At 39.9% G+C, this 24,748-nt stretch overlaps 1 protein-coding gene across 1 annotated transcript; it reads left to right on the forward strand.

Moving 5' to 3' along the window:
* The first annotated feature begins 311 nt into the window (after window positions 1-311).
* LOC139303406 (poly(ADP-ribose) glycohydrolase-like) lies at window positions 312-20,068 on the forward strand. Its single transcript, XM_070927215.1, has 18 exons — window positions 312-380; window positions 498-625; window positions 731-819; window positions 919-1,676; window positions 2,138-2,260; window positions 2,744-2,830; window positions 3,092-3,166; window positions 6,504-6,596; window positions 7,530-7,684; window positions 9,883-9,962; window positions 10,067-10,127; window positions 10,273-10,348; window positions 11,601-11,748; window positions 15,899-15,977; window positions 16,398-16,506; window positions 18,254-18,359; window positions 19,401-19,529; window positions 19,828-20,068. Exons 2-18 carry the CDS (start codon window positions 510-512, stop codon window positions 20,001-20,003), a joined length of 2,460 nt encoding a protein of 819 aa, XP_070783316.1. The 5' UTR covers window positions 312-380; window positions 498-509; the 3' UTR covers window positions 20,004-20,068.
* The last annotated feature ends 4,680 nt before the right edge of the window (window positions 20,069-24,748 follow it).

Raw genomic sequence — 24,748 nt, forward strand, 5'->3', positions numbered from 1 at the left:
GTGTTTTGGCTTTAAGCAGCAGCGGTACTGTTGTATTGTATCCATGTAAAGTAAGAGTAAAAAGTACAATTGCATGTTAACATTAACCAAAGACCAACAAATGTTCTCATAGTGTACTTTGAAGGTATTTTTCATAGAAAGCTGTCACTCTTCACAATATCTGCTCACGTGTCTGACGGTATTCTAAACCAGGCTATTGTTTTGACAGCCCAGTGTCGTCCAAAGCTAGTTAGCATTTAAGCTAGCTATGGTTGTCTGACAGTCGTTTCTTGACACTTACCAACCTATCGTTGGACAACAGCTAACTACAACCTAAAGCAAACGTCTGAATAATATTAAAATACAAAACAGCATTTTCCTGCATCATTAACGTTAACTAGGTAAGTAACTTCGATAACGCTCAATAGTTCCATAACATTATTTAGTCAATCCGTCTAATTGCAACACGGATAATTATGTCCTTAACTAAAGCACCGGTATGTGCTATCTTGAAATAGATTGTGTCATGTATGGCTGCATACTACATTTTAAGATTTGCTCACCTATTGAAGAAAGAACTGCCCAAGAGACAAGTCTGGACAAAACCAAATAACACCTCGTTGGTGGTGTCAGCCCAAGTTGTATTGTGAGTATACATTTAGTGTCTTTATTTTTTAGCTGCCAAGATGCACCTCTGTCTCAAAATAACATGGACATGTGTTATGTTTTGCTTTTTCCTTTTTTTTTCCAGAATGACTGCGCTGACAGACTTTGAACCTTTAGCGAAGAGACTCAGGGTTGAAATCAGTGCCCCAATGTCCTTTTCATCTTCTCTCAAAGGTAATTTTGTGAAATAACATTGTCTAGCATTTATCAGAGTATATGTCAAACAAGTTATTGGCTTCATTTTTTAAAACAATTTTTTTTTCTGTTCTTCAGTACCATCTTTATGTATTCAAAACAGAGACAACGAAACAGTAGAAGAAAGGAGGCAAAACAACACAGCGACAAAGATGGATATGCAGCCAAAGACTAGAGCAGATGGTTTGCGAGGTGTAAAGGAAAAGAAAGGTTACCATCAAAGAACTGGCCCCAGGCAACAACAAAAGTTCAGAAATACTCTTGAACGGTGGTTGGTTAAGCCATCAAAAAACCCAAGTACAGCTGATTTGTGCCAAACCCAAGAGGACATAGAGATGGCAGATGACGGTGGCTTTCAAAGCACCTCAGCTCAGTTTCTGGACTGCCAAAATGATGAAAAACCCACTCAATCTGATTCGGATGATGAAACCCAACCCTTGACACCACAAGACCTGGATGAAGACAATCTTGTGTCACCAGCTTCCCAGGATTGTACAGGGAGTGGGCCTGTGCAGACACTGCCGCACAATTATGGTGGGCTAGAAAAGGAAGACATGGAGACATGCTCAGAGAGCTCAGAGGGCTCTGTCAAACACGTTACCAAAATAACAGACTTCTTTTCAGGGACCTCATCACCAGGTTTGCCGCTGAGACGGAGCAGGGCAGATAAGCCTCCACAGAAACAAGATGCAGACAAGGAAACTACCTCTGCTGTTGACAAGCCTGATGTCAAATGGATGGGGACGCCAATCAATGAGCTAAAGAGAATGCCTAAATGTGGTGGACCGCTTCCTCCGCTGAAGAATGTTCCTGGCCAACATACCGTGATGATAAGGGTTTGTGCAATCCTTTCTTTTTTTTTATGCTGTTCACAGCACTTCAGGTGGTTAAGTCATAGAAACATACAGTGATTTAATTGGTCAACCCAATTAAATGGGTGCAGCAACACTGCTGCACTGTTTGGAAATGTAGAAGTTATTATTCTAGCATATTTTTTGACCATTTTAGTATGGTCAGATTTAACGTAAATTAACGGTATCATATCATCACATTCTGAATCCAGTATTTTACCAGCTTAAAACCAGATCCAAAACAGAACCGGGTAATGGAACCCAACCTTAAACATAATGTTTCAGACTAATTTGTAAGCATGCAAAGGAAAAGTGTGAACATGCAGCAACATGATCCTTGATAAGATTATACTTTGAGTTTATCACAGATCTATAATTTATTGTCAATAGGACTATTTGGTTCTCATGTACTAATGCCATTTGTTTTCATTCATTTCCCATGACAGACAGACCTTCTTCAGAATGGTAAAGTTCCTGTTCCATATCCTTTTAAGTTTAAGGATATTTGGGATGATGTCCATGTCAAGATGCCCTGTTCCAGTAGCAACCTTTTTCCTGTAGAAGACGAGGTAATAGTCCAAGTGTTTATAGACCTGTATAAAAAACTATTATAGTTTATGTTATCAAGATATATAAAGGGCACATTAAAGTATGTGCCAGACTGCTTTTAATTGCACTGATTTTACACCAGTGATTCAATATGGGTCATGTAAACAGTGCAATCACATTATTGCTACCAAGGAGGATGATAGGATGAGCACGATGATATTCAGTTTTATATGTGTTGTTTAAAAGTGCTGAAATATCACCTCAGGTAAGACTGTCAAGAGTGTCTACAATCATGGTGCTTACCCATCCATTTTTTAGAGCAGCTATTCACATTCACTTTTCAATGGGAGGCAAATGGCGGTATGGAAATTATGAGGCAAAATACTTTTCATGAAATCACTGCGAGAAACAGGCACAACAATTGCACAGCTGTATTATTCTTTGCATATGAAAAGCAAACTGAATTCACCTGCAGAGACTTAACAAAATGTGTGCTTCCACAGGAAACACAGGAACGGCAGAATAAGAGTCGGTGGGAGTTGATCAAGGAGTCTTTAAACAGGAAATGTACAAGTCCAGTTGAGTTGAAGGCAAGTTTCACATCAGCTTTTTGGCAAGACCTAATGCTTTTCACATCATAAAACAAAGGGCATGGTGCACTACAGTTGTTGTTACCACACTCCGCCATAAGATGGCGTCATGAGCCCAGAAACTGAGAGGCACACAGTCTCTCACAATTTTGATATTTTGACAATTTGTTTGTTGTTTTAATACACATTTAACTTAAAATGACAATTCAGATAATGTTTTTCTTCTCAATGTTAAGTAATTGTTCAATTTGTTTGTTACAGAATGCAATATTGAAATACAGTGCCTCACAAGCCAAGAAATGGGACTTCACAGCATTACGTTTGTACTGCACTAAGGTAAACAATATAAATATCTGTTGATTGTGATTACAGATCTTTTTGACCCCAGAAGTAGTGAATACAGTTTCTTTTGTTATCAAAAAGCACCTATGTGGAAGTAATTTAATTAGTAGTGGCATGCAGAAATGTAAACACAGATGGACACACATGTTGAAGATGTTAAAGGATTAGCTGTAGACTAATGAACCATCAACTGTCCAATCATGACACTTGATTGCCCAACAGAAGGCATCGAAAACCGGTGTTGGTGCTTCTCATAGAGCTCGGGTCAAAGAAAGTGCAGATGGCTCATTAGTTAGTGATGATACTATCTTCAGTTTGAGGAAGACACAGTGATACGGATGGCGCATTTGACACCAGATTAGGTTTAGCTTAGTATGAACAGTATTTAAGTGGCATTGTGAATCAATATCGATAGATTGGCTTAAAAGCTTCCTATGCTGAAATGATTCATATAGGTGTCGGTTATCATCTAGTACATACAGTATAATGAGCCTGTCATGCAGACTGATTGAAAGTAAAAAATACTTATTATTTGAGTAAATACGTGGCTAAGGGTTAGGGTTCCAGCTTAATAGGTTTTGTGAAACAATTTGTTCTGTAAGGCTTTCTCAAGCATTGTGTGTGTGCACACCTAACGTTTTTGCAGCATTGCATAAAATCTCAAGACTTGCTCACAGTCAGTAGAATGTCATTCACTTGTACATACTTTATCTTCTTGTGCTGTCTGGAGTTCTGATGCTCAGATTATAAGGTTGTATTTTAAAGGTGTCATTTATGTTATTTATGTTGTTTTTTACTGTCCCCAGCTTTGTCATTTTCTTTACAGGCCAAGGGTAAAATAGGCCTGAGTTGCATCATGATGGCCCGAGTGCTGTTGGTTCATTGGTTGTCTTCTCCAGCCTCGTTCGGAGGCCATCCATCATCTGCTGTCTTGATGCGCTCTGCGTCATCCTATATAGAAAATCAGGGAGGGCTGTACTACTGTCTGGCTGATGAAGGGAATGGGAATATTCAATTTGGAGAGATGGGCCGCGTTGTGACATGAGTGTCTGATATAAGAAACCTTTAAGAGGAGACAAATAATCATCCACTCTGTGCTGCATGGCATCACCTAGAATACATGTTTTTATGATATCTCACATCTCAGGAAAAAAGTACATGCAACTCTTTTTCATGAATGCCAGTATGTCAAATATGTTTCTGTCATTTTGCACAAGACCACTAATGGATTTCACACAGGAGAATGTTGCAGCCCGTCAGAGGCAAAGTGGTAGTCTAGAGAAATAATTTAATCTTTTGCCAAAAGGTCACGTTTAGTAACTTGTCAAAATTGGAATTGGCTGACATTACTTCCCAGAGAATGCTTTACTTCAGCCCTATTCTGTTGAATCAGTTGTGTGATGCTGCATGTCATAAATCATGTTAGAATGGGAATTTTATTAGATAAAATCAGAAAATGTTGAGATATTTTAGCCATAGGCCAAGTTTTATTGTTGCAGCTGAATTAGTATTGTGTCAAGTCTACTGGAATGTTGTCAGACTACAAAATGTCCAGTCGCATCAAATATATTGAAACAGAGTGAGGTGCCACGTAAATTGTAGCAAATGAAATCAAACATTTGATCCCTCACTGTTTTGTTGATTGAGGTGAGGATGGTATTTTGGCATCATTGATGATTGGTCGTAAAACTGTAAGATGAAAAGTGTGTGAAAAATGAAAAATTGTGTTAGAGCCACATATACTGTATGTCATTGTAGCTCATACAGAATATATTTACTTTATGTATGCTTTATATTATTGCAAAATTGACACACACACAGTTCCTCTTTATTGCTTCTGCCCCTTACAGAATTTATTCACAGCTTGACTGAGTAATGGATCTGTGCAGTAGCAGCAGTAGCAATTAGGTTACATGTACAGTATCTGTAATATATTGATAGAAAGCAGCTCATATAGCTCACAGACTACAGTGTTGGTGTTTGTTAACACATTTAATTTTAAGGAACCAATCACAGATGATCCTACATGTTTGATTTATTTCCAGTGCAGCACACAACTGAAATGGGGAATAGCAAACAGTGCAATGTAATGTACCCCATTTTTCACTTTGTTACTTTTCCCCTGCAGAGGCCAGATTGGAGACACTGTAGCAGGAAGCTTTTGAGCGTCAGAGAAAAGTAGACATGAATGGCATAGAGTGACGGGTCAGGCACCTTCATTGAATATTCATCCTTGCATGCACACCTCATGAATAACTGAAAAGCTGTTGACGGACAGCATCGGTTTTGTTGATTTCTCTTTCTCCAGCCCAACCAGTGTTTTTACTTATTATATTATATATTTACGGTTATGAGCACACAAGTGTTTTATTTTTACACGGTTACACGTCCACAGACGCAGTCAAGCAGATTGCTTTATTGCGCGGACCTGTGGGGAATCGGAAAAGGAGCATGAGGCATTGTGTTAAATCTGTGCAGGAGCTTTTTCACTGCCCACACCCCCGCATCTTGTTTGATTGCTTTGTCAGTTTTGTGTGATGTACAGACCTGTATCAAGTCATACAGAGAGTTAGTTCAGTTGATTTGATGCACTGTCTTCTGCTGATTTAAAGAGCTCGGCTTATACTACCTCAGCTATATCCACCGTCTCTCCCTGTCAACTGCCTTCATTTATTACGCCTCTAGCAGCAGTTTATGATGTCAACCAGGTCATTACTTATGACAGTGTTTAGTCAGGCTTCCTTTGCCATAATATAAATGTCCTAGGCTAAATCACCAGGCAAGGCTCCTTGTCCTGGGAACACACTGTCCTTTCTATTTCAATGCTTGGTCATTTGCATCTCTTCCAGGAAGACTGTTTAATCAGCTGGCATGTCCGTGCAACCTTGATGAAATTGCTCTGTGATTGATCATTCTGACATTTTGTAGCCAATATGGGTATAAATACAAGTAGTATATATTTTCTAAGATACGTGCACTTAGGCAGTGTTGTGAAGTCATGGATGGATGGTATGTTACTTTAATATTGGGTTCTGGTGATACTATTATTAACGAAAAACTGTATTTTAATATTATTAGTATTGTAGGTCTAGTAGATGAATTTTACCAATCATTAAAAGAGAGAATTGCCCTTTGATGTTTTGCATTGCTTATATTTGATTAATATTTGATTCCCTGTAAAATTATACACAAAGCCTCAACATTTGGTATGGATCAGAGCTGTTTATTTTATCTGTCCATCTCAAACTAATCAGCCCCAACAGCTAATAATGTCACAGCTGAGTTTTGTGGCAAAACAACAAACATAAACAGATCTCTTGCTCTCTCCAAGGTCCTGAAGCCTGATGAGTCTGAACATCTGTTTGGCTCCCTGCTGCCAGACATGGTGCAATTAGCACTGAGAGCATCTGAGCTCTGTACCAAGGTAAGAGCCATCACTAACCAACAGACATTGGCTCAGTGGTCTGTGACATAGTAGATCACTGCAGCAGGTTGATCCCAAAGGTCACGACATGACAAATAATCTTGTGAAATGGTAGTAAAAATGGTGAGGTCAAGGCACTTAGCTATTGATTGTCATCTGGTTCTTTGGTGTGTGGAAGATTAAGAGCAATGTGTGTTTGCAGCCAAAAAAGTATCATTAAAAAGGTTTTGTTTATTCTTTTGGCCAAGCAGCCAATCATCTAATTTGCATCTACAGCATCTGTGTGCTAAATGTATTTCTAGTTTGATTAATTTAACACTGAAAGTGGCCCACACAAGTAAAAACATTTCCCAGGTGAACAGGTTTGTCCTAAAACAGTATTAAGTGATGCGTGTGGCAAACTCAGTGTTACTCATTAAGTTGTGTTGTGTGTTGCACTTTTACCAATTAGTTATTTTCTAATAGAACAATTTGTTTTTGATCTAAAATAAATCAAAAATTGTATTGATTCTGAAAACTTAGCGGGCTCTTACATTGCTGATCTACTACAACATAAGAATTGAACTGAATGTGTTGAACAGTAACTTGAAAGTGAGAAATATTCATCATTATTGCTGTGTTATTTCTAAATTGGTCATTTTCAAACATTTTGGCCATGTAACTTACCCAAATAAAGTAATTTTTCCTGTTCGTCTACAAGCTCTCCCGGTTGTCATTAGAGAATTGCTTATACAGATGCACTGTTTATTTATCAACCCATAGCCTTTATTAGAAGTATGGATCTCTTGTGAGCAAGGATGGATGTTGATTAATTATGATGGCTGATTCAAGAAGCACAGTGCCAAATTAGTAGATTTATGTAACGTGTCTCATTTGGCAAATTGACAAAACTAATTATTTTGACCTTCAATTGTACCTCTGCTCCTCCTCTAGCCGATACCCCTCCTCAAGAGAGACATGAACCACTCAATCACCATGTCTCAGGAGCAGGTGGCATGTCTGCTCGCCAACGCCTTCTTCTGCACCTTCCCCCGACGGAACTCCAGAAGAACTGAGTATTACAACTACCCAGACATCAACTTCTTCAGGTAATGTGGGGATGCGGTAGATTCACAAATGATGTTTAAAGTCAGACAATCTGGTTGTAAATAATGCTGCTGTGACAACTAGCTACATTTCCATGAGGGGGCACTACTGTATATGCTTTCCTCAGTAATCATTTTATCTTCTGGCTGAAAACGGCATTTACATTGTACATCGCTTTAGTTACACATGACCAAACACCATCATATAACGAGAGACTTTGATCAGTGTGACTTATTTACACACTGATCTGAAAGATTTTACCTTTCAAAATTAGACATTGAGCACATCAGTCACTGTTCATTTGAACATTTTTAAGAGCTGCCAAGTTTTTTCTTTGTGTAATCACATTTTAAAGCACAGGGCAGACGATTCCTTTAGCCTGCTCTACTTACCAGAACTATACAATACAATACTATTTGTTGGTAATTTCTATATTTCTCTGCCACTTGTCAGTTTTACCAGAATAATAAATATGCATATGACAAAGAGGAGGGCAGAAGGGCCTTTCTTTTAATCCTTGCAACCTTTCACTGTGGAGATCGTCTGGGTGGTGTAATGCAAAATCAGTCTGCAGATCACTGCTCAGTCATGTCCCCCATCTCTGTTGGCATCACAGTGTAATTACCTAAATGGAAGAGGGTATTAGATTAACATTGACTCAGATGGCTGCTTTTGACAATGAAGAAGGCCATTGGATGTTACGCAGAAGGCTGTAACAGAGTTCAATCGCATCAGTATTTCATTCACATAAAGGTTCTGCTGTGATTTGAAAAGGAAAGCCAGTGTCATCTTTTTAGCCTGCCGCTAAAATTGTCCTGAATCACCAATTTGTTAGACATCAAATGCTTTGAAATGTGTGTTTTTATTTTAAGCAGTAATTTATTTTAATTGTATTACTTTTGGTAAAGATCTGTGGGATCCAAGCTTTTTTCTGTATTTTTGTTTCACAGGAATAGGTAGAGGAAATGAAAACAAAGCTTTGCAGATGTTATTTTCTTCTTATTTGCATTGAGATACAACAGACTATTAAAGAACAGCCTATTTAGACTTTTTTTAGGGCTTGATTGAACGTTGGCTCTGTCATTCAAAGTGTTCTTCAGCAAACATTTTTTTTTTTTTACCATGAAGTGCATTCAGCTCAAACAGAGTTTCCAGGCTGGATTTCCCTTTTTTTTTTCTTCCTGCTGATGATGCACAAACCCAGCTGTTATACATACTGTAGTCACTTATACCCTTTTCCTGAGTTGCATCACAGATTTCTGCATATCTGTGGGGGGTATGTTGATGTTATGTTCTCTATTCAACAAAGACCATATTGGGATTTGTTGGTAAAAGCCTGCTCTCACTAGCAGCTAGCTTATGTCAAAGACGTTTGCCCTGAGGACTACATGGCGCACCATTGTTTCTATGGGCCACACTAACAAAAAATAGAAAATAGAAAAATTCAGGAGTTGACTTCGATGAATGAGTTTCCCGGCCCCTGAAGGGCTCTCAGTGCATCAATCTTTTGTCGTTATTTCATTTCACTCACATGGAATTTCTTTCTCTTTATTATGGCAAGTGAGGCGGTTCTTTATAGAGTTTGCTCGAGAGGGAGATGGTGGGCTTTATGCTGAAAGTGCATCCAAACCCGCCCACTGCACCTCACTACCAGCAGCTTTGTGTGTGTTCGTTTGTGTGTTATTTTTCAGGGGGATTGACCTTTTGTCTCCTGAGGACTCTGTTGCTTAAAAGGGACACAGGGCTTCTTAATGTATCCCCAAGGAGGGAGCCCTGTTTCCCTCTCTGTTCCTTTTTTTGTGTGAGTGCTGTGAAGTGGCACATGAGTGTGACTCTGTGATGGCAAGCCCGGGGCAACTCCATTGTCGCAACAACGAAGGAACTCCTACATAATCGGCCAGTGACTGAAAGGGAAGCTGAGTGAGAGATGAACTAATTCATATCAAAAGTTAAAGCATGACTGAACTCACATGGCCGAAGTGGAGGTCTTGTGTCTCTATGGCACTGCTTATACAGAGAGTCGTTTTTCCTGGTCTTGGCTTTTGTTGTTTAATCGTCGGCGAACTGAACTGAAAGAGTTGGTGGTGCTGCCATGTATAGCTTCCTTAAAAAGCATACTTTATTTTTAGGAGAGGAACATAATATGAAGTCTATTGTCAACAAGAATTGAATTAAATGAATTATCTCTTCTTGCCTTAAGGCTGTTTGAGGGCTCCTCTTCAATGAAGATTGAGAAGCTGAAAACCCTGATGTGCTATTTCAAAGGTTTCACTGAGCAAAGTAGGTGTTCAGATTTCATTTTCTAATATTGCAGCAATATGTTGTTATTCATGTAAAGTACGAGACAATATTGACATTTCTTACTTTCCTTTTTTGCTTTTCAGAGCCTACAGGACTTGTAACATTCACACGAAAAAGGTTGGATAAACCACTGAATTGGAAAAGGTGAAATATATTGACACTGTAATCAAAGAAAAATATTATTGTCACTATTAGTCACTGCAGTCTGCTAAATCCAGTAGACTGTTTGGAAGCAATCAAAGATCCATCGTGTCAACTGTAGTCGGTAACCTCATTCTTTGTGTTTCAGCTCACAGACTCCGCTCACAAAGCTCCACATTACCTGTGAAGGTACCATTGAGGATGATGGTTATGGAATGCTTCAGGTAAGACGCAGAGGAGGAGAAGGAGTGTTCACTTGAGCAAAGACAACATGATAGTGTGATTTAGAGGGACGTTACCTTGCAGAATCCTTTTCTTTTGCTTGAGGGAGCTCTTAGTTTGAGAGATACTCCTCCTTGTGCTTGGTTCCCATCCTCTTTTCCCTCTGTTGTAGTCAAATCACTGAGCCACCACATTCTGGAGTCTTTCACCCAGAATGCTTACTACTGCTGAAAAGGCCTTTGAGGGAGCCTGTGACACGTCGCAGGGAGTGTGTGCTGGGACTGGGGTCAAGGCCTCTGAGCCTCCGCTGCTCTCTTCGTTGGCCATGCTTCCTGTACACTGTCAGGATGGACCGCTCTGCCTTTCACCTTTTGTTTGCCTCCAGTTGCCACAAGCTGACAGCTGATGTGCACACATGACCAGCTCCGGGGGCACGGATTGATGGATGCTCTGCTGGGGTGGGGTTGGTGCTGACAGCCTGTCAAAGCAGACTTTGGAGGCTGGCTCGCTGTCCCAGAGTTGAGTGACCAGTTTGGGGAAATCTGCTCTCAGACTGCTGCTCACCCCTCTGCAGCTTCTTCCTGGGGTTGTGACGGGGTTGGTCTGGGCTGTCTACAGGCCAATGAGCAACAACTGTCAATCCTGAAATTGGATTATATGTTCCACATGGCTGCCTTCTGACTAAAACAATGAGTTGTCACGCCTGTGTCGGAGCTGAAACGATGAGATGCGTATTTTCTTTTGAATCATAAACAGACCGAAATAAACAAGTTAATCGGTGTCACCCATAGATCTGCCCGCAACCCCGGAAGAACACAAGCAGCAAACGATATCATAGGCATCAGTCAGCAGTCAATTTAGCAGCATGTTATGACTGGAGGGAGATGTTTACTTTGGACTGTAGGACTGCTCTCTTGTTTTGATATTTGCTACTGGCAGCAGAACACTTAAGTGCAGCTCCTCGGGAGAGCTCATGTTGGCATGGGGGACAGATGTCTGAGTAATGCCAGCACCTAAGGCCACCTTCCCAATCAGCTTGTCAGGGATTCTGTCAAAAATAAAAGAAAAAGGGCCGAGACCCTTTCATGTTGTCCAAGTTGGGAAAACTATACATTTCATAGTCAAAGAAAATATAGAATTACTTTCATTTAGATTATGTTTGCTGTTTTGTTTTATAGGAATATGTGCATTTTACTGATTCTGCAAAAGCATGGATGTTTCATAGTCTTCATCATCACTTGTCTGTCTTTGCAGGTGGATTTTGCCAATCAGTTTGTGGGAGGAGGAGTCACTGGTTCTGGTCTAGTTCAAGAGGAAATCCGTTTCCTGATCAACCCCGAGCTTATTGTTTCTCGCCTCTTCACTGAAGCCCTGGGTCATAATGAATGTCTGATCATCACAGGTCAGTGATCAAAAACTCTCCCAAACGTTGTTTCATCATTTCCACTGAAGGAATCCTACTATTCAATTATTCATGGTTTAGTCCGTTGATCCAGATCGGATCAATAATGCTTCACTTTTCTCATGCTTGACCTATAATTTGACATAAGAAACATGATGGGCGTTTTTGGTCACATACAGCATGGAGTACACATTGCGCACCTTCGATTTACCCCATCCCGGCTCAGCAGGAGGCTAAAGGATGTTTGTGGCAATTGCCCTGTTTTCTGTATCTGTCCTTGTCACATGTTTCCTTTTGATTGGCTGCGAAGGGGAGAGTCGCATCAGTCGGGAGATTGGGCTGTCCTGATTGCTCTGTTGGGTCTTTCTGTTGACTAATCCCCACTGAGTTCAGTATTGAGTGGTTGCAGCAAACAAGGTTGGGGCAGGCCAGTAGACCCAGTAACAAGAGCTACACTTAAGGAGACCCAGTAGGAGGCTGATGACTCCTGTCAGTTTTTTCTTCTGATTTTATCTAACATTGTTTGTCTAGACTGTTGTAGCTGCTTGATTGCCTTTGATTAAGAGGTTAGAAAACAAATGTTATGTAATATAGTAATAGCTAGGAAAAACAACTCCAATTGTCATTCTGCAGCAACAGAAATAATTCCTGTTGTTCATGTTGTTCATGTCCTGGGTAGATTTTATAGCCGGGTTACTAAAAACGATAACTACTTCTATTTAAATAGATCTAGTGAGCGCGTCATAAGTACGTTGTGTCTGAATACATGCTATAGCTGACATGAATTGATAGATAGAGCAAATGGCAGCTGTTTGCCTTGGAAGCCCTCTTTTGCAGTGAAGTATAAACCTCAAACTATTGATTTGGAGCTATATAAATACTCTTGACTTGCTTTGCAGTTCACTTCAGCTCTGCGGAGCATTTCAGCTTCTTACAGCTCATAGTTTTGTATTTACAGCCCTTATCTTTACTATTTTGGCTCGTTCTCACGCTCTCATCTGTGTTGTTTCCAGACATGTTTTTAGGGACAAAACTCTCATAAACTTCACATCCACTACCTGTCTAGTACCAAACAGAAGATTAAGTTAGCAACTAGCTAAAGATATTAGCTGCTAATTGGTCAACATCCTCTGATATTTCCCTCAGGAGTTTGTGTAAAAAGGAGAGTGAGTATTTATATACCAGATGGCCAGAAACGGGACTCCAAAGGAATGCTAATGTTGCTCCGTATTTGCTGGATGTGTAAATAAGTAATAATACCCATCCCCTATAAATAGATGAACTACCTTAACATTGCATAACAACTGGGTTGGATTAGAACAGGAAGTGAGGCAACAGAGTCTCAGCCCTCCTGATCAGCAATCATACCGCTGCATCAGGTCTCCTCGCTCTGGCAGAGTCACCTTCAGACTTCTTGCCGGCCATCTCTCTCTCGCCTACACTTACGCCACTTAACTTTATTACTGGGGCCCAGAATTAATTATAGCTGGAAGACCTGCCCAAGACCTGCCCCGCTAATGGACTCTTCCATTCCATCATCTTTATTAAACCCTGCCCGTATCTCTTGTCCCTCCGTTGTAAAAGTCCGGGCCTTAGCTGCATTGTGGCCATGTGGTAAATCAAATTCCCCTGTGATACATTTTGGCATACAGTGGGGAAGCTAATGGATCTTACCTCTGCACTGAAATTTGCAAAAGTGCCCAGGCCCCTAATTGAATTTTCCTTGATTGCTAGATATCTGGCTGCCATCGGGGCGGTCAAAAGTATAAATAGTATCAAGGAGAAGTCATATGATTCATTGATGGCAGTACTGACCAGAAAGTGTGTGCAAGCTTGGCGCAAAAAGGAGATATTGGGACATTTTTCTTGACTCTGCACAAAATCTTGTCTCATTCATTTATCGGTGTAAATGGTGGTCTTCAGAGAAACCAGTGGTGGCCATACCAATTATTTCTAATCCCTTAATGTTTTCTTTTTAAGGTGAGTATTATCCTTGTTTGTTCAGTTTCCTGCTTTTGCTTTGACATGGCAATGAGATGCGCCTCTGACCTTTTTACAGTCTCTGGTCCACCACAAATATGAGACACTTTGTTTTGATGTATTTACACATGAATAGAACAACCTTCAGAACCTTCACATATTTGTTATTTAGAAAAAAATCCTAATAACCAGACTCATCTTTCTTTGGCCAAAATTGATCTGCTTCCCACTACAAATAATGTTTGAATGACAAATGGGTTGCATAACAAATCTAAATCATAATTCATATTGTTCGAGAAGGTTGGTCCTTTCAAACGCAAATATGGTTGATCATAGAGTTTGATATTTTTAGATAACCAGTAAAGGTCAGGTGTATGCAAAGTTAACACAAGGCGATCTAGTTTTACGCCGTGAGCATTAAACATTATCAGCTAAGCAAACGTCTGTCAGTGGTATCTCATAGTGAACTTAGCTTTTACATTTTTAGTACATCTAACTTCTAACATCACTAGAATATTTAATAATGAGTTACTTATATAGTGATACATATAAGTAGCTTTTTTTTAGTCATTCACATTGTATTCATAAGATGTTATCCAACTTGTTACCAACATACTTTCTGTTGTAGCTACTCAGTGAGTGTATTTGTATTGTTTTGAAAAGCATCAGTACAATATGGAATTGTTTAATTTATTGTTTTCCAACTGGTACATGCATCTCATTAGAGGTTCTCCAAATAAAGGGGATGAGATTTGTTTGCCACTTCTAATACATTAGTCAAACTTTAAAGCTGTCAGCAGAATATTTATAACATACCCACATAAGGGTTGCCGCATTCAACGTGGTGGTATTGAACAGCACAAAGAAACATATTCTGTTATCCTCTGCGAGAAGATATTTCACTGTTATCTACCCTTTGTGCCAGTTTACTGTCTAGAAGTCTTATGAACCAGCAGTATTCAACTTTGCACAGACTTTACCTCCTTTTGTTTGTCCATAAATTGTGCTATTAGCATACAAGCTCTCAGTTTAGTGTAGATACAAATGTTCATCTAGCAAGTTGTATGTGGCCAGTAGTTGGATAATATAAAGCTGTTGTTGTGGCTGCAATCCCTCGATATTTCACTGTCATGCTGCTGAGACTTGGCCAACCACAAAGTTTTTATAAAGTTAGGTACTGTGTTCTATAGCCCATTCTGCTTTTAGCTCAACTGCTTTGTTTTAGTGGCAGACTGGTACTAGATTAGATACTTCAGTGTCTTATTCAGGCAGTAATTTTCCATATTACTTAAAAAAAAAAAAAAAAATGAGGCAGGCTGATTATTAGTGTCTGTCAAGTGGAGGGCGCTCTAGAGACCCCCCCCCCCCCACATGTGCACCTCCTAATACCTGCTGATCAAGGCCCCACTACTAATCACTTGGTTTATTCACTTTGCAGCATGAAGCATCTCAGCGAGTGCTCTTGACAACCAGGTACTAATGAGCGCTAATGAATGGGAAGTTAATTTGTGGCCTCATTTGTTTGACTGTGCTGCTGCCTCCCCACCCTCCGCTCCTCCGTTACGGGTGGTGAGTGTTTCCCTGTGGGCTGACGGTCAGTCGCTGCTTCTCACGTCGTGTCAGGGGGGCTAATAACTTGACCTTCCTCTTGTCAGGAGACAGCTGCTCCTGTTTCATCCGATCACATCAGGCGAAAACCTGCAACATTTTCCTCAGTTCCTTTTTCTTTGTGTTTTTGCTGTTAATTTATTTGATTGTTTGTATTAATAAATATTTGGATATATTTCGATTGCCTGTTGTTGGTTTTATGGTATTTTCCACACAAGCTTTTCATAATTCATCCACCATTTGTAGTGTATCAATGGCAGTCATATCAGAGTTTATAAATCTGTGTTGAATCAAAATGAAAGATTTTAGCTACATGAGAATTATTATATAAAAACTGAAACCCTTTTGTTATTTTCCTTTTTAGCATTTAGCATCATTGGTGGCTAAACTGGATTGTATGTGCCTATTAACAAACCTGCCTTTCAGCGTTGTCACCTGAATACTACTGGAAGTATTCTTTAATTCTGACCATGTTTAGAAATCAAGATTAATATGTGAATGCTTTGCAGTGTGTGTGTGTGTGTGTGTGTGTGTGACTAATGTCCCTGTTTGTTTTTACCAGGTACACAGCAGTACAGTAAATACACAGGCTATGCTCAGACCTACCAATGGGATGGCAGCCACCCGGATACAACTCCAAGGTATTTATTGCACCTAGATGCTTTAGAGACCTTAAAATTATTAAATAAAGATGAAATGCGGTTTAACCCCTTTGTTACAATCGTTTTTAGACGCACTAGCTCATGGGAGGGCAATTTCGGTTGGTTCAGACTGAAATATCTCAACAAGTATTGAATAGATGAATAAAATTTGGTACAGACATTCATCTCATTCGTCTCCCTCAGGGTGAATTGTAAATACTTTGGTGAACCCCTTACCTTTCATCTAGCCAGAAAAAACAGTCTCAAAGCATGTTTTCTGTCAGGTTTTATTGACTTTATTTTGTGCAACTTCCCAGTTCTGATGATGTAGCTACGAGAAATGATTGTCCCATTTGACTAAAGCCTTAATGTTTTGTTGTACGTAAAACGGTGCAAAACCATTTCTTTGATTTTCTTCAGAGATGACTGGCAGAGAAGATGCACGGAGATTGTGGCCATTGACGCGCTGCGGTTCAAGAACTTTCTTGAACAGTTTCACCCGGAGAGAATCAACAGAGAACTCAACAAGGTTATCTTTAGTTTTTATTTAATCTGTATTTCCTGCTTGCTTTCTTTGAGTGTTTCTTTTTCTTGTCTTTCTGTTAAGTTTCTTCGCTCTGCGTGTCACAAAACATGAGAACTGGGTTGTGCCTTGTGCTTGGCAGTGGTTTAGACTGTGGATTAGATGAAAACATCTGAGAACAAAAACAAAACATGTCAGCTCATTGGGAAACAGGCATTAGTAACTCTCTGGTGTGTGCTGCTGTAAGTATTTTTCTTGTTTTGTAGACAAATGAACGGTTTGTATAATTCATGGCAGTGGAAGTGTGGGGGCAATATACCACTACTCTTTGATGTTACGCTTTGATCTTCCATGGTCATGTCTCTTTAACAGTGTACGTCTGCAGGATTGTTACGTTTTAACTTTATTTGCCAATCTCTTCATGTTTGGTTTGCACAGATTTAATGACAGAGACACAGATTTTAGCGTCAATCCATTTGGTTGGTAATCGGAAAACAGTGTCATCACAAATGTCAGCTGAGATAACATTGACTCATGTTTAGTGTTCTCAAGGTAAATATTTGAATTATATATGTGTCATATGTATGTAACACAGACAGATGGACTGTCATATTTGTAGAAAATAAGGTTAATCTTATTCATTACACTGTCCATTAGGCCCAGAATTAATTTTAATGAATATAATTGACCTCAAAGCCATTAATCACAATTACTACATTTACGTCACAGATTTGTATCAATCCGAGTCCCTGCATGTGTGCAATCTTCCCAGTCAGAGATGTTCATTCGTAATAGAAAATCAAGATGTTGATGTTGTCAAGTCGGCCGTCAGAAAGCACAGAGGAGTTTGACAGCTCTGACAAGGGTGTGAAGAATGCACCAACATGAAGATCAATCCTGTTTCAAATATTGTTCAGCTAACTGTCATATCTGCCCTTTCATAGGAAGAATTTATGACTGGTCAGGCGGAGGATGGGCACTCACAATTCATTTTCACTATTCACTTCATTTCCCATGTGAAAATGAATGTCCAGGGCCCCTTTAGATCTTCCATTTAACTTCTCCTGCTTTTAGAAATGATTTCCTCTGTGACATACATCCCACCTGACATGTCAAATGCTCTCGTTCATGCACGTGGGTTTAGTGCGTAAAGTGCAATTATTAATATGTAAAACCCACGGCAATTTCAGACCAATGGCAATTCCATTGAGGGAATAGGTGTGAAATGACACAATGTTAAAAATGTATGTTCAGCCAGGCCAACCAACCTTTATGTGTTCATGCATCGGCTGATGTGTGGAGCTCAGGCCTGCAGGCAAATGGAATTACTTTGTTGCTTTCTGTATTTCATTTAAGTTTGATAGTATGGACACGTTGTGTGGGACTGGTTCCACACAACGTACCATACCAAACATACCAATGATCTGGAACAGTAAGTTGTTCCCAAGACCTGAGGCTCATCAGAGTTGATTCCTTTATGTACCAAATGACATATCATTCCCCACTTACTTGGGCAGCACAGCCTCATGTGGCTGACAACTTGACGTAATGTCATCCCAGAAAGATCTGGTTCATTCACAGTTTTGATGACGGAAGGGCTTTGCTTATTGTAAGGCAATGGCGGTATCTTAAATCACTCCCTGTTTGCTACCTAGTGTGTTATATTTAATTTCTGCCACTTTATTGGAGTGTCAAGTTCTAAGTGTAAAATTTAAATTTTCCTAATATGTTCCTAATATGTGTCTTCTTTTAGGCCTACTGTGGCTTTGCTCGCCCTGAGGATCAAAGCCAAAACCTTGCAGCGGTGGCTACAGGGAACTGGGGATGTGGTGTTTTTGGGGGTGACACACGTCTGAAAGGTAAGCTCTGACGTAACGCTCCCGTCAGTAGATCTTGTGCTCAGATCATCTTTGTGCACTTGGCAGTCTAAGCAGACTCTCTTCCCGGATAAAACGGAATACATTTCAGATTGAAAGGCTCCAGCAGATCAGCGTGGTCATCCATTTGTCTTACTGGAATGCATTCATTTAGTTAAGGCCTATTCGTCGCCTTCCTTCTATTGATCAAATGACAAAGTTAATATGTTTCATTAATAGTGAAATTGATCTCCTGCTTGAGTCCATCAATCTGTTACAGCTCTCTGTCTGAGCCTTGTGTCACTGTCACTGAGCAGGGAGCTTCAGGAGAGTTTACGCTAACCGTTTGTAGTAGCACTGTTTCTCACTTTCTTCCTGACTTACAGCCACTTTGCTTGCAAACTATACGTACATCCATGCATATTTGTTAATTAGCTGTAGTAAGGTACAGCCCTCCATAGGCACAATCACCTACTGTCTGCTTAATGACATGCCTCCCGGGTGCCTTCTCCTCCTGTATTTACCTTCTGTGGCCTCACAGCCGCCCATTTTTTTAATTGTCAGATCATTTTTGAAAAAAAGCAGTTGAAACAGAGGAGGAGAGAGAAATTGCATATTCAGCTTAGCCCTCTTCTGAAAATGTTGATTCAGTTTTGCTCGTTAACTTGCCAGTGCCCCAACCTTCAGTAATCACCAGACATATTTCCAGTCTCTTAAAATATTCACAGCTCTCCGGGGCCAGACCTGGCCTCTCTTTGTAACTAATCCAGAGTTCTCAGTGGGGGGTGAGACCTATTCCCACGATTACTTACCTTTTACTGTACATGCCACAGAGGCTGGTGCCGTACACTTTTAATAGTAACATCAGTTACTGGATGACACTTCTCACCTCTCTTTATTTAAACTTTGCTGCATTTAAGCAAGAAGATGAGACTGTGTGAACAAACCTGCAAAAAATAAACCTTAAAGTCCTTTTACCTGTACTGAAACTGATTTTGTGCCACTCTCACTGTTGAGGTTTAACACGGGCTCCTTTTCCTCCAGCTCTGCTCCAGATGCTGGCAGCTGCTGAGGCGGGTCGAGATGTGGCCTATTTCACCTTTGGTGACAGCAAGCTCATGACAGATGTCCACAACATTCACTCTTTCCTCACTCAGAAGAAGATCAGTGTCGGTAAGGCAAACTTCTGCCCTGCCTGCTTCTTGTTTATATGCAGCTGTGTTTATTCTTTTTTGCACTTTTTTTATTGCACTGCCAATTGTGTGATGCATGAAATAATAAGATGATTCATTATGTTTTGGAATAATATATCCTCTTAGGATTCTGTTGGAAATGATGTAATCTCAGGAAACAATGATGGCTAATTATTATTCCTGAAAACAAACATTCACACGTCCACATTTTGCTTTCTGTGATATCAGTCCACTGGAGAGACTAGACAACATACACACTCTCCTTGTTTCCATCACAGGGGAGGTGTATGATCTCCTGGGGCAGTACTACAGCTCAGTATGCAAGAGCTGCCTCGGTCGGCGCCCTGAAGTCAGCCTCTACTCCTTCATCTACCAACAGGTCAGCTCCTCCCTGGCGCCAGATGACTCCGACAGGGGCTCGGCCAGACAACACGTCCCTGCAGACTGCCATTAAGGTCAGGTGGCTGATGAGTCACCGTGCCTTATCGTCAGATACTGAATTAAAACATTCTCAATCTACCTTTTAGCTTTATTTTTTATCTTAATTTTCTTTGTCAGACAAACTTTAATAAACAGTTGCAGATATACCAAATGCGGTCTCTAACACTGACCGAAATGAAAATCTAGCATGCAGATTTTTCAAAAACAACTGAACAGCAGAAGGTGATTAGTTATGACCCTGTCTGGCACTGCAGTCCAAGCAGTGTTCATTTTGCTGCTGCTGGTAATACGCCAATAGATTGAGCTTCAATACGATGCAATCGTGATTTTAATGGTGAAGCAAAGGTTGCCATCCATCTTCTGGGTTTGTCATGTTGCCTTTTTTACACCCACACATATCCAGCCTAATTGAATTGGCTGTCAGAAATCAAGTTAAAGGAAAATAATAACAAGAACCAGGTTTGGAAAGCTTGGAGCGGTCACAGGAAAGTGGTTCGATTTAAAGAGCAGCCCGGCTCTTACCTTCTGCATTTATTTAAAATTCTAGTTACAATCATGGGTCTAAGAATACATTTTTTGGGTCTTTGCCATGTTCTTTGCTCAAAACAACGCAGCTGCACTTAAAATATAAAGTTGATTTGTTTGTATTTTACAACTGATTTTGGTGTAAATATGTTATTTGTAGGGCTTCTTGATAATTGTTGTATAGCTGCATTTGAATTAAAAGTGATAGTCTTTTTCTGACAGATTTTGTTTTTCAAACAGCCCAAATAAAATCAGTTTTAAATAATGTAATATTCAATTTTTTTATAATGCCAATGTTTTATTCTGAAGCACCATTTGAATGGAGCCACAAATGTCAGTAATACATCTCCGAACAATCAGAATGAGGGCTTCTTGTCCCATGAGCAAAATTAGTTTCTATACAGCCTTGCCATTTATCTCTCCCCAGCTATTGCCTCACCCTTTCACTCACAGTTTAATAAGGTCATACCTTTTATATAAAGTGTACATGACACCTCATTAAGTAAAGAGTAGATCATAGACCATCCAGTCAGAGGCGAGAGTCAGGCAGTGGGGCTTCTGGCTGATTTTTCTGTTGAATTAAACACTGCTTCATTTGCATCAAGACGAATCTGCTTGACGCAAGTCACTGAGGTTAGACCTTTTGCACTTTGTATTTAGGTTTGATGACATGCATTTGTTTTAAGCAACATACATATTTTGTGGTATTTGTAGACATATATGACAATGGGTTCACAACATTAATGTATACTAACACCATATAACAAAGCATGTTACGCTAGGCTACATATCTGATGAAAGGGGAGTGAAAGTTAACACCCCGTTTGATACTGATTGAAGCCTCTTATGGTCAGTTGATTGTAGACACATTTTTACTTTCAGTGATGCATGTTGTGACTTTTTCTAGTTCATCTAGTTACATGCCTAATGAGCTGTTATCTGTCAATTTACAGATTACCCAGCAGGAGTTTATTGAGTAAATATTTTTGGTTGAATGTTAAATTAGTTTTGTCCCCAGAGTGCGCGGTACTGAATGGACTCCCGGGATCTTGTAAGTGATTGAATGAGGTGTAGGCGTCTCTTAAGCTTGGTGCTGTCTGCCTTCATGGAATCAGGACCTGAAGTAGGGGGTCTCTCTTTGTAGCGTGCTGAGTTCAAATAAAGCCTTTGGTGGCGTCTCTCCCAAGGGGATCCACCATAGACACACAGGGGTATCCTACTGGATTGATCCCTCTGCAGTGAGCCCCATGTGTGTCTTTGACCTTTTGCCTGCCATCTGTCATAAAGTCACAAACGCAAACAGTGTTTAGTCTTTTAAACATGATCACACTTAGACAAATGACTGTACTGCAGTTTGGGATGGAAAAGTTAAGTAAATAACGCAGTTCACAAATATGACTTTGAACTTTAGAAGCTCGGCAAACATTAACTTAATCATTTAACTTAATTGAAATTCCTGTCACTTTATACAGAGGCTTTACTTGTTTTGTTTTTAGCCGTGCTAGTGACGTGGCACTGTTGGTCGGTTGGTCAGTCAGTCCAGACTTCAATATCTCTAAACAACTATTGGATGGATTGCCATGAAATTTATCCAATAACTTTAGGGATCCCCTAACTTTTCCTGCAATGCCACTAGCAGGTCAAAGATTTCACTCATACTCTTAAACTCAGCTGTACGACAACTGTGTGGAGAATCGGGGATCAAGCAACCGTTAACAGGTACAATGTGCTCATGTGCTCATGCATTTGAATTGTGATCATACATATACAGCACTACAGTAGCGCCGAGTTCTTTAGTTGATTGTATGAATTATCAATGGACCCCAGAGAACAAATAAAATGCATCAAACAGTTCATCATTAGATTCTTTTTGAGGTGGGAATGACTTTGCCATATAATTCTTCCACTTTTGCTTTGTTTCCATCCAAGAAGGTCAGCTATGATAATTTAGGGTGCGGTATTATAAATGGGGAGGCCCATTTAAATTCATTATAAGCTATTTACTCCATATTTCCTTATCATTTTGGTTCATTAGTGGAAACTCCCTGCAGTGTTTGGAGGAGTTCTGCGAGGTTCGCTTGGCCCCAGATTAAAGGCGTTATCAGCTGAATATTGATATGTTTGATGAAACCCTGGGAGCTCCGGCTTACATTTGTTTGGAGTGAAGATATAAGACAAAAATAGGATTCGTTGTCATGAGCTCTCTTTGGCTAATTATGCATACTTTGTCCTCTCCATGAAAAAAACGTCTTATTTTATGAAAAAAAGATGGATGCTGCACATACAAATGGGGCATTCGACATTTGTGGGATGCATCTTATTTGCAATTGATTCTAATCTTGGAACATTACTCATGAATAATTACCATTTCACACTCTATTGGTACTAGCAGAGATGGTTAACATGTGAAAGTAATCAATTCTAACATCAAAAGACAAAAAGAAAGTTAGATTAGGTTCACCAATTTAATATTGGGGAAGAATTCGTGCCTGTTTATTTTCCTTTCATGTGTTCCTTCACTGTGGGCTACCTTCTGTGTATTTTGTTTTTCATTTTGAAACCTTTGCAGTATGACCACACCATCACATGAAAATTGTAATTTTAGACATCAAAGAGCTCACTAAGGCAGTTATATTTCTTGCCTACTCTAATTAATCTGTGTATTGCAGTTTCCAAAGGGATTTATTAAGAAATTATTTTTTGTTGGCATGCAGGACCCTCAGCACAGGTGCATCTTGTTACAGCTAACCAAGCTAAACGGTGAATCATTTGTAATTACACACTTCACCAAGACGCATAAAACCAAAATGTAAAGCTGTGGTTATATAGAAAAAACACTTACAGGGTCCAAACTGCTAAACACTAATCTTCATTATTGGAATGCGTTACGGCCGCTAAGATAGACACCCATCAGTATTTTCTCCCAGCCATCAGCAAGTTTATTCAACCATCAGTGACCCATAATATTCCTTTGCAGACAGGATGTTTGCCTTGTCATGCGTCTTCTTTAAACACTGCTCTTCTGTTAAATCAGCTTTGTGCCATCACAATTAACTGCATCTGTGAGTGTCCTCGACTCTCACTGCTGTAGCTGTGAGCGTGTTTGAACTTGGTGCGACCTAAATGTTTCACCACTTCCTCTGTGTCCTGTGTGGCGCCTCAGCAGCGCCACAGCCGCCGCCGCTTGATGGTAATTGCGTCTCTCCTCTGGCTCTACACATGCTGAGATGGTTCCTCGTCCGAAGGCAGTTCCTTCACTGCTCTGAAAACCTGCTTGCATTGTCTTTAACTCTGTCTAAATAGCCTGCAGTCAAAGACACTCTTCGCTGCTCATGGAGGAGGCGGAGGCGGTGCACAAATCCAATGCAACAGCAATTATTTATTAGTGACAGCTTTCTATGGCCATTTTAGTTCAAATGTTTCCACTGCAATTGATCCAAAAGAAAAATCCATTTTTATGTGATAGCTGTAGCTTTTAACCAAACTGACTGCTCGCTCTGTAAGGTCAAGGATTGAGTGAGTGAAGTTATTTTTGCTCCTAGTGTTATTAGATTGCCTATCTATCATTGGAGTGTCATGTGATTGATACTGACTCAGCTTGAATGAAAGATGGAGCAAGGCCATTGCTGCTCCCACACAAGAGTAAGGAGTAGCCTGATCGCCACGGGAACTAAAAGAAGCCCTTGAAGGATATATGGGAGCAAAAAAAACTGACTAGCTAACTACTTACTACTTGTGTTGCGTCATTTCTCATTTAAACTCATTTGAAATTCACTGATTTATAGACTGTGTTTTTCGAACAACCTCAGCATGTTTAGTGAGAAAAAACAGCTGGATAGGCAATTGTGGAAGGAAGATTACCTCCAAGTGTGTGTGCACAAAGTGTTAATTTAGGGACAGTCCACATATTGCTGACCACTTAAAATTGCATGAACTGTTCGTTAGCTTTCATGCATGCCTGCTGATTTTTTTTCTTTTACCATATATTAGCATTCTATTTAAATGCACCAGGTATGAACTTTTAATTTTGCCGGTATATAGCTGAATTGGTTTATTTTCCCGAGTTTATCTGTTTTGAACTGAAGGCATCTCCTCAGGCCTTTTAATTGCACACTTGTTGCTCCCTCCACCCACGAGGTAGATAACACCATCTGCTCCGTGTCCGCACAAGACCAATCATAATTTCAAAAAGGGAAAAATATATTCTGCTCCCTGGCAAAGATTTCATACTGC

This window comes from Enoplosus armatus, chromosome 20 (genome assembly GCF_043641665.1).
Source record: "Enoplosus armatus isolate fEnoArm2 chromosome 20, fEnoArm2.hap1, whole genome shotgun sequence".
NCBI lineage: Eukaryota > Metazoa > Chordata > Actinopteri > Centrarchiformes > Enoplosidae > Enoplosus > Enoplosus armatus.

Excerpts from the sequence above, each read along its gene's own strand:
- LOC139303406 (XM_070927215.1), top strand. The coding sequence starts at position 510 with ATGGCTGCATACTACATTTTAAGATTTGCTCACCTATTGAAGAAAGAA. Across the intron at positions 626-730 it reads GTGTCAGCCCAAGTTGTATT|AATGACTGCGCTGACAGACT; the intron begins GTGAGTATACAT and ends TTTTTTTTCCAG. Across the intron at positions 15,978-16,397 it reads CACCCGGATACAACTCCAAG|AGATGACTGGCAGAGAAGAT; the intron begins GTATTTATTGCA and ends GATTTTCTTCAG.